At 45.3% G+C, this 10182-nt stretch overlaps 1 protein-coding gene across 2 annotated transcripts; it reads left to right on the top strand.

The window, feature by feature from the left end:
- Positions 1–2887: 2887 nt before the first annotated feature.
- On the top strand, positions 2888–9972 carry SPATA31F3 (SPATA31 subfamily F member 3). 2 transcript variants are annotated; one of them, XM_007968886.3, is made up of 5 exons: positions 2888–3135; positions 3627–3672; positions 4210–4270; positions 5565–5671; positions 9405–9972. In XM_007968886.3, the coding sequence occupies exons 1-5, from the start codon at positions 2992–2994 to the stop codon at positions 9686–9688; spliced, it is 642 nt and encodes a 213-aa protein (XP_007967077.1). In that variant the 5' UTR covers positions 2888–2991; the 3' UTR covers positions 9689–9972. The 2 variants fall into 2 exon arrangements, with proteins under 2 accessions (XP_007967077.1, XP_007967076.1); XM_007968885.3 differs by having other exon boundaries at positions 5565–6058.
- Positions 9973–10182: the final 210 nt, after the last annotated feature.

The raw sequence follows: 10182 nt of genomic DNA, 5'->3' as shown, positions 1-10182 counted from the left end.
CGCATAGAGGGTGGCAGCAGCTGGTTAAGTAGGAGTAATAAAAGTAATGAAGGATCCAGGCTACTTTGCAGGTATGTTGATAACCTGCTACTAAAAAGCTGACTCAAACTGCCTTTTAATTGATTTTTGTTAACCTTTCATTCAGTGCTCTTTGGTTGAAAAAGTCTTCTCATTCCTGCATTATGGAATTTGCAAGTTCAGGGCAGATGTTGAAATAGCTCAAATTTGCCCAATTTTCAGGCAGGGCTCTTCTTAAATTATCCTTAATATGAAGATCTATTTTCCTTTTGTAGGTATAAGAAGGACATTTAAGAAAAATGTTCAGTAATGCAAATCAAAACTGCAATGTGATACCACCTTACTCCTGCAAGAATGGCCATAATCAAAAAATCAAAAAACAGCAGATGTCGGCATGGATGTGGTAATCAGGGAACACTTTTGCACTGCTGGTGGGAGTGCAAACTAGGACAGCCACTATGGAAAACAGTGTGAATATTCCTTAAAGAACTAAAAGTAGAACTACCATTTGATCCAGCAATCCCACCACTGGGTATCTACTCAGAGGAAAATAAGTCATTCGAAAAAGATACTTGCACACGCATGTTTATAGCAGCACAATTTGCAATTGCAAAAATGTGGAACCAACCCAAATGCCTATCAGTCAATGAGTGGATAAAGAAACTGTGGTGTATATATATATGAGATGGAATACTACTCAGCCATAAAAAGGAATGAATTAATGGCATTTACAGCGACCTGGATGAGATTGGAGACTATTATTTTAAGTGAGGTAATTCAGAAATGGAAAACTAAACATCATATATTCTCACTGATATGTTGGAGCTATGAGGACGTAAAGGCATAAGAATGATACAGTGAACTTTGGGGACTTGGGAGGAGGAGTGGGAGAGGGTGAGGGATAAAAGACTACAAATAGGGTACATTGTACACTGCTTAGGTGATGGGTGCACCAAAATCTCACAAATCACTAAAGAACTTACTCATGTAACCAAACACCACCTGTTCCCTAATAACCTGTGGAAATAAAAAAAGAGAGAAAAATGTTCACTAATCCATTTGTTTGTCAAATCATTTTCAGAATATTTTTCCTTATAGCTAGTTCAAAAAGAAACCCTTGTGCTAATGAATTTTTTGGTTGTTTTTAAGTTATGGTAAGATATGCTTAACATAAAATTTACCATTTTAGTTATTTTTAAGTGTACAATTCAGTGCCATTAAGGGCATTCGCTTATGAATAAGATGGTTGTATTCATCACCCCAAACAGAAACTTCTGTACCCATTAAACAATAACACTTGATTTCCCCCTTCTCCAGCCCCTTCCCCGGCAAAAGATTGGCTTTTGCTTCTTGTGAATGCCTTGTCTTTGAAACTAGATATTTAAGAATCTTGAAAGCAGGTATGTAACACAACCCAAATGTCTTTGTACTCTTGACACTGCCCAACTTAGGGTTAAGCATGTACTGAGCGCTCACTATTCCTGTCTGGTAGAGGAACGAATGCTGGAGGAAGGATCAAATACCTTTTTCAGAGATTTTGTTTGTTTGTTTTTGAGGCAGAGTCTCATTCTGTCACCCAGGTTGGAGTGCAGTGGTGTGATCTCGGCTCACTGCAATTTGTGCCTTCTGGGTTCAAGTGATTCTCCTGCTTCAGCCTCCCGAGTAGCTGGGATTACACGCACCCACCACTATGCCTGGCTAATTTTTTGTATTTTTAGTAGAGACAGGGTTTCACCATGTTGGCCAGGCTGGTCTTGAACTCCTGACCTCCGGTTATCCACCTGCCTCAGCTTCCCAAAGTGCTGGGATTACAGGCATGAGCCACTGTACCCAGCCCCTTTTCAGAGATTTTGAGCCTAAGACCAGCCACTCTTATCAGGGCAAGAACTTCTCAAGGAAACTCAGAAATCCTAGGGTGTTCGGGACATGCCATAATATCGATCGGGGTCATGAAGTTAACATTAATGTGAGAATCAGTGGGCACAGGAGAGGTAGATCCTAGGGTTGAATGAGGGAAAATCCTGCTCTGCCTAAAGTTATTCAAATTCAGATTTTCATAAAACACTCTTTCAGGCAAACATTCCGACCATAGTGGATTCAACCAAAGAGCCACAAGTTTGTTGACCTTAATCGAAAGTTTTGCCAATAACTCACCTCCATGAATAGGCTAGATGCTATAAAATCTGTAGAGGCAATTCTGGAAAATCAAGCCTTGTACAGAGCTCCAGAAGTGAGCATCATTCGTTTGCCTCCTTGAAAGATAGTGCTTACAATCTCTGCTCACCCATCTCAGGCTGGACCACACAGATTTGGAGGAGTCCTTCTTTAACTCTCAGAAAGTTATTTAAAAGAACAACAGCTTTGTCCTTTCCTTGACACGTCATACACTGCCCTCTTTCCGGGCCTCTCTGTACTGACTATATATCATTGCTGGTGACATTAAAAATTGGTTTCCAAGATTTAACAATATGATGCCTGCCCTATCCTCTGTATTTGTTGTTGTTGTTGTTGTTATCTTCCCAGTACAGACGATGTAGTTCATGGAGTTCCTCTGATCTATCCACTGTCTCTCTTATAGGGCATGTAGTGTGTATAGACTCGGTTTTATAGGGATAGGTGTCAGGCCATTGTAGTAAAGGAGAGAGCTGAGCCATAAGGGTATAGAGAGTAGAGTGAACATGAAAAGGTACATGCTGCCCATGACCTTGGTATCTTTTGCCTCAGGCTCTGTAGCCCATACAGAGCACCAGACACCCTCATCTGAACATTGAATCACCACAGTAAGCCTCTCTAAAAACAGATAAAGGTCTGTGATGCTATCCCTGCCTTGTGGAACAGGAGGGCTTTGTGATGCGGTCTGATGGTTTGGATCCCTCTTCTGTGAGGCAGAAATGATGAGGTGTAGAATCTGGAGGTATTAGGTTCCAAGACAGTGAAAGACTAGGGAGAAGGATGGCTAGTGAGGTTTAGATCATGTTGAGCCCTACCTTTGTTTTGTGGGATGTTGGATATCCCTTATACACCTATGGATCCATCTGCATTATTGCATTAATTATTTGGCAAGTGAAAAAGAGCCACCAAAAATTAAGGTTGGGACCTAACAGGAGCTGTTGCCGGGTAGGGAAACACTATGACCATGGCTAAATTGATGTGCCTCAAACAAGATTTTATCCCCCAGCTTTCTCTTGTTACTGTTAGCCCTTGCTTTTTTAAGGGGATTTCCTCACTGGACACCAGAAGAGCTCCCAATTCGGGTGATTATTCTGGTTGGCGGCTATTTAGGGCCATTTGACGGCTGAACTCCTTTGGCTTCTAGACCCACCCTTCCTTTAATCTGTTCCACTTTTCCTCCCATCTCATCCTAAAGTCCCCACAGAACTTATGAAAGGAATGAGGGCAGGAGGCATGGAGTATGGAAGAGCCTGAAAGGGAGTCGGAAATAAGCAAACAAGGAAACTCTTGGGGTGAAAAAGAATACAGAAAGGAAAGAAGAGTATATAAAATTGGAACACAGAAAAAGACTGGGAAATGTTTATGAGTTTTGTTTCATTTTAGATATGGGAAAAAGTGGTGTAGCAGCTTTACATTCTAATGTTTTTGTCTTTAAGTGTCACCGAAGAGTCCAACAAAAGTCTGGAGATAGAACATCAAGAGGTAAAGTCCCAGTCTCTCCTCTGATTCGCTTCTACTGTGGGTGAGGTTCCCATGGATCCTGACCCTGTATGACCCCTGGTGCTAAGAGCCAGGTGCTCTAACCACTGCAGACTCTAGTACCCCCTCAGGGACAATTTCTCATGGAAGACTTTCTTGGGTGGAAAATCAGAGCCTAGGGACATTAAAAAAATTCTCTATCTTATCCTCCTGAGAATAAAGAATGAAGAAGTAGGGCATAAGTCCTCAACTCTGTCATTTACTAGTTTTACAAACCTGTGGAACTCACTTCAACTCTCAGTCTTGTTCTCCATAAAATGGGCATGTGATGATCCTTCCTCACTCCCAGTGTGATGGTGAAGAACAAATGAGATGAGGTACAGAACAACACATTGTAAATGGTTAAGTTGTACACAGATGTGACTTAGTGTTCTGACTCTTGGAGTTTTCAGTATCCTCTCATTAAAAGGCCTTCAGCTTCTTATAGGATGTTCCTGAATCCTCTCCAGTTCCACATAACACTATCTTCTGTTTCCTCAGCTAGGAGAACTTCCCAGGAAGAAGCCAAGAAGTTGGGGAAGCTGCTCTTTCTCATGAAAAGGTAATCTCTTGTTCTTTGCAGTCTCCCAGCTGCTAGTCTGGTTTGTGATCATTTCTCAGCTTGGCTTGGGGTAGAGATGAGAAGAGGGATAATGGATGGGAAGGAGACATACACAGTAGAGGCTGGTTCGCTAGTTGATAAGAGTTGCCAGGTCATGGGGGCTGGGCCAGACAGCTCAGGAGGAAAGGTCACCCAATTCTGCTTTGGGCTAGGGTCACAGTAGTTCTAGAATTCAGGCTGGTACTAGTGTATAATTCATAAAAGACTCTACACGGGGTTGCATTCAGCCACGAGACAAGCTATTCAGTCAAGAGGAATGGATTTTGCATAAAGAAGTCATCCCTGTCTTATTCTTTATTCTCACTCCTCTGAGTCTAACTGGACTCTGCTGACATTACCTCCACTGGCTCTGTCAGTAGGGAGATAGCCCTCAGATGGCAGCCTATCATCTTAACCATTTCTTAAGATTTCTAGAGAACAGGATTGAGTCCCAAAAGATGTTGGGTATATCAGCAGGGATACCAAATAGCCCTCAGAACGCAGAGGTTCTACATGAACTTCAAGCCCAAATACCAGGCTTTGGGTTTCTTAGCCTCAAATGAGACTGATCCATGTTCTAACTGGTGATGCCCCATCAGCTAACCACCTGGCTCCATTCTCCCAGTTCAGCTTTTCAACACGGTCAACAGAGAACTGACCGCAGCTCCCAGCCTTCTCTGAGGGCCATGCCATTCCATGGTTGTCTGAAGCCTTGCCCAACAAGCTCCAGACTGTCAGCCCAGCCCACCTTGCCAAATGGCTTTTTCTTTTTATTTTCTTTTTTCTTTTTTCTGAGACAGAGTTTCACTCTTGTTGCCCAGGCTGGAGTACAATGGCACAATCTCAGCTCACTGCAAGCTCTGTCTCCTGGGTTCAAGCGATTCTCCTACCTCTGCCTCCCGAGTAGCAGGGAGCCACCTGCTACTAGTAGTAGTAGTGCCACCATGCCTCGCTAATTTTTGTATTTTTAGTAGAGATGGGGTTTCACCATGCTGACCAGGCTGATCTTGAACTCCTGACCTCAGGTGATCCACCCACCTCAGCCTCTCAAAGTGCTAGGATTACAGGCGTAAGCCACTGTGTCCGGCCTCCAAATGGCATTTTCTTAGAAAGAAAAGCAGAGAGGTAGACAACAAGAGAGTGTAGGCCCCAGGATTTTCAGGACTGGGAAAGGACAATGCCAACCCCGGCCCACACTTTTCCAAGAAGGCAGAGGTCACTCCATCATTAATGTTTGTCATGTTTCTCTTCCCAGCCAGGGCTGGCTTCCTCAGGAAGGAAGTGTGCGGCGAATTCTGTGTGCAGATCCCTGCTGCCAAATTTGCAATGTTATGGCTCTGGAGATTCAGCAATTGCTGGCGGGTGAGAACAACCAGATCTCCCTGACTTCACAGGGGCCATCACAGGGCTCCTCTGGCCTAGAGGCTTTGTCTACGTCTAATGTGTCTTTTGAGCATAGTCAGGATCCGGGTTCCCAGAAATCCAAAGAGCTTTCACTGGCATCTGTAACTCCAACACTGTCACAATTAATGGATCAGAAATCTTTAACCCAGTCAGCTGCCCAGTCAGCTGGTGCAGACAGCGTCCAAGATTCCTGGGCTGATCACTTTCAGCGAGGACAGAGATCGCAAGTCCCAGTTGTGTCCCAGGTCATGGGATCTCTGTCTTCAAACTTTGAGAAGCCTGGAATTCCTCTGAGCCAGCAGGAGAGGAAGAAAAACAACTCCAAATTTGTCCTGGAGAACCAAGGTCAGCAGCCCTTGAATACTAGATTCCCTTTCTTTCCCTGAACCCAGAGCTCCCAAACCTAAAACAACACCCTATGACCCTACATTCCTTTCAACTGCTATTGCAATGTCCAAAAAGTCCTGAGGAATCTCCAAGTACAAGGATATCGTTGGCCGGGCACGGTGGCTCATGCCTGTAATGCCAGCACTTTGGGTGGCCGAGGTGGGCAGATCACGAGGTCAGGAGATTGAGACCATTCTCGCTAACACAGTGAAACCCCATCTCTACTAAATATACAAAAAGAAATTAGCCGGGCGTGGAGGTGGGCGCCTGTAGTCACAGCTACTCGGGAGGCTGAGGCAGGAGAATGGCGTGAACCCGGGAGGCAGAGCTTGCAGTGAGTCGAGATCGTGCCACTACACTCCAGCCTGGGTGACAGAGCGAGATTCCGCCTCAAAAAAAAAAAAAAAGAAAAAAGAAAAAAGAAAAAAAGAAAAGGATATTGTTTCACATATTCCCACATTTGAGGTCTCCCAAGATCTGTGGAAGAGTTCCTGTGGCAGCTTATACCACACCACTTCTAATTTTCCAAAGGATAGAAAACAGACAGCCATTTCTTTCACCCTGAACGCTATCTCTAAGGCTTCTGTTGAACAGATGAGCTTCCATCTCCTTGACTCTGGGTTTCATGGAAGGTTAGCTGGTCCACCTAAACTTTCAGGGTTTTTGAAGGATCCACCATGGACTCAGAGCAGAAAAATTACTGTGAACAAATCCCAACCCCCATGGCTCTAGCTCCACCCTCTCCCCTCTTTCAGCTTCTAAGTGGCCTCTGTCCATTGCCTGGGGGATGCACTGAGGCCTCAGTGTACCACACCTGTAGCTACCTTACTGTGGTTTCTCTTTTCTGCATATTACTGTCTGCCTTTAGAGATCCCTGGTCTGACTTTAGAGATCTCCAAAACAGGGGAGCCCTTGGCCTTTTCTCTTCAATGATTTCTCCTTCACCTCCGTACTAATTAAAATCCCCCGTCCTTCCCCATCTTTTCCCCCACATTCTCCATCTGACCATGGACAAACCCAGATCAATGTCCTGTATCTGACTTAGGCTAAGTGAAAGCCTTGGAGTGGCACCTGCTGTAGAGGCAGCTCCAGCTTCAGTGGAGTTTGCCAGCTGTTGTCCAGAAATCTCTGTAGATCCAGGAAATCATATAATGTAAGCCCTGAGACATGTTGCAGCCTTTCCCACTAGATCCAGGACCCTCTTTGATTGGTGAAGTCCATTTTAGTCCTCAAGAGGGAGGTAGCATTCTCCTAGACCATGCCGAGAGGCTGCTGGAATTCTACCTCCAGGAGCAACTGAAACAGAGGGTTGATTTGCCATTGCTGGGACCTGATTCAAAAGATCCAGCAGTCTATCCAGTTCCTCCTGTGACCTGATGACCAATAATCCCTGCCCTGGAGCAGCACAACCCTGACCTATGTGGGTCTTCCCAACATGCAGCACCAGAGGGCAGTGGGAATAGTGGCCTGCTCTAATCCACTGTAGCAGGAGGGCCAGTCTGCAATTGTTTCCTCAGGCCAAGGTCATGTTGCAGAGCCACATAGATTACAAATATGGGAAGATCTGCTAGGGCATTGTCCCTGCCCACATCTGCCATTGTTGGGACTACAAGTCACTGGAATACACCTTGCAGTATTCCAAGGGCCTGGGCAGCAACTTGGTGCCCCTGTCCTCTGAAAAGCAAACACCTGGACCTGGAAGTGACACATATCAGCCCCTACACAGATCAGGAAGGGACACTCTGAATATTGACAGCCCTTGACCAGCAGCAACAGGCCTTACCAGATGCTGTTACTGATGATCCTGAGCTGCTCAGACCCTGTACCAGGAAGCCACTGAGAAACTTGAGACAAGTTTTGGCCTTTCTGTCAGGGCTGCCTGCTCTCTATTATGTGGCTCTTTCCAGGGCTGTGGCCCAGGCACTCACTCATGAATCCACAATCACAGATTGAGCCCATCAGAGCCTCTGACTCAGTCTCATCCAAACAGCAATGTGTAAGTCCTGGGCCATGCTTTCAAAACACCAATGAGGCTTGTGTAGATAATGTACAAGTGTTCTGGGCTAAAATACAAGCTGATGGAGATGGTACTGCTAGAGAGGCAGACAGATCCTCACAGGCCCTAATCACTCAAGGCACCCATCTTGGCCAAACTAAATTTTTACCTGAAAAATAAATTCCTCAAGATACATTTGGGAAGTCCCATAAAGACAAGGGAATTCAGGGAACAAATTTTGACCATCCCAAAAAATCTCCACTCAGGGATCCTTTAGGAGTCTAAAGGTTGCTAAACCAAGGGAAAACATTGCTCCAGAAACTCCATATCCCACCAGGCATCCCATGTGCCCCAGATCCAGAATGGGTTGGCCTGAAAGAACAGCTTGCAGTTGAACCAAAGACAGTGCAGCAGAGCTACAGGTGATCAAGTTCCTGAGCAGTACCCCATGCCTACTGGGATTCTGGGATCTCACACCCAGTGGAGGCATGACAGAGGCCCAGGTACTTTCTGTTCAGCTGGAGGCTGGAGTCAACAACCCAGCCTGGAGGGCCCTGAACCTCTTAGACCAGGTCTCTGCAAAAGTAAGGACAAGTCCCTACTTTGGCAGAGAAAACAGACAACCCAGTGACATTCAATGATGTTCAAAGCAGCTGGGAATCACAGAGAAGGGGGTATCTGGACAGCATTGGAGCTCTCCCCAGCCAGAGAGAGCACCCTTTCTGCCGAGATTCAGGGGCGAACGGGGCACATCTAAGCAGAACTCCAGAGCTCACAATTTGCCAAATATATCTCCAGGATCTTTCTCATGTAAAACTTTAGTCTAGCTAAGATGGTTGCCTTGAGCAGGGACTAGCAAGGATCTGTCTGGATCTGCGGAGTCCCATTTCCATCCTCTCAGTACTGGCTATTGCTCCTTCACCAGCTTCTCCCTAACCTTGAGTTCCAAGAGCATCCTCCAGGATTACTTGGGGCAAAAGACCAGATAAGAATAATTTGCAAAGCTGTTAGAGTAAGCTGAATAACCTCATCCAAACAAGGATTTCTGAGAATGCCAAACCTGGAGTGCCCAGAGCTTAAAGGGCCAATTTACTGGGCCATTAATTGCTGGGCCGAAATTTTGCAAGTACAGTATTTGAAGGGGTAAATTTTTTTCAGATTCAAAGTTTTCAGGGTCAAATGGTTCAGGGCCATGTTTTACAGGGCAACATTTGCAGGGTCAAAATTTGCAGGGTCACACTTTCTAGGAATAAGAGTTGCAGGGTCTGGTAAGAGGAGTCCATACTCACAAGAGCATCATCCTTCCAGAAGCTCCAGAAGTTGGCTTGGATAACAAGATGAAGCTGTTTCTGCACTGGATGAACCCTGAAATGAAAGATCGAAGGCATGAGGAATCTATTCTCCTTTCTAAGGCTGAGACAGTGACCCAAGACAGGACAAAAAATGTTGAGAAGAGTCCAACTGTCACCAAATATCATGTGTGGGGAGCTACAACAGAGAAGACAACAGAGGACCCTGAGGCTCAGCCTCCTTCTACTGAGGAAGGCCTGATCTTCTCTGATGCCCCCCAGTGCCTAAATAATCTGCTCTAGCAACACTCCCTTCAGTCGAGCCAATCCTGGGTCCTGTGCCACTCCTACAAATGTTCCAAACTCTGTCCTCAAATGACTTGTGCCACTCAACCAGGAAATCTATCCCAGGTCTCAACTCACCTCAGCAGAAGGCACTGGTTTATGCAAGAATACCCATTACAAGAAAAAGGAGTTCATAGGTTCCTGAACCTCTGCATCCCCCTGAAAAAGGCTTTCATTGCCATTTCCATTAACATGCAGGTGAAGCAGGGCATTCTCCAAATATACTTTGTACCTTTAAGCAACGAGCCACCTGTTTGTGCCTCCTCATTTTCAGTGTAGTATATGATAGTCAGAGAAAGAGTAAAGGACCTAAAAAGTATTTCTTACGTGGTATAGAAGCTTAAATCACATTTTATTTCAGATGGGTCCGCATTCCACATGACTCCTCCCAGTCCCACCGTAGAATGTGGATAAAGGGACTTGAACAGAGAAGAAAGGCCCTTGTTTTAGGT

Source organism: Chlorocebus sabaeus, chromosome 12 (assembly GCF_047675955.1).
Source record: "Chlorocebus sabaeus isolate Y175 chromosome 12, mChlSab1.0.hap1, whole genome shotgun sequence".
NCBI lineage: Eukaryota > Metazoa > Chordata > Mammalia > Primates > Cercopithecidae > Chlorocebus > Chlorocebus sabaeus.
This window is presented reverse-complemented; position numbering and strand designations above follow the sequence as displayed.

Bases quoted from the DNA above. Each gene is read 5' to 3' on its own strand.
- SPATA31F3 (XM_007968885.3), top strand. From the start codon at position 2,992: ATGTTGAGCCCTACCTTTGTTTTGTGGGATGTTGGATATCCCTTATAC. The intron at 3,136-3,626 runs GTAGGGAAACAC...TTTGTCTTTAAG, and splicing joins CTAACAGGAGCTGTTGCCGG to TGTCACCGAAGAGTCCAACA. The intron at 3,673-4,209 runs GTAAAGTCCCAG...CTGTTTCCTCAG, and splicing joins TGGAGATAGAACATCAAGAG to CTAGGAGAACTTCCCAGGAA.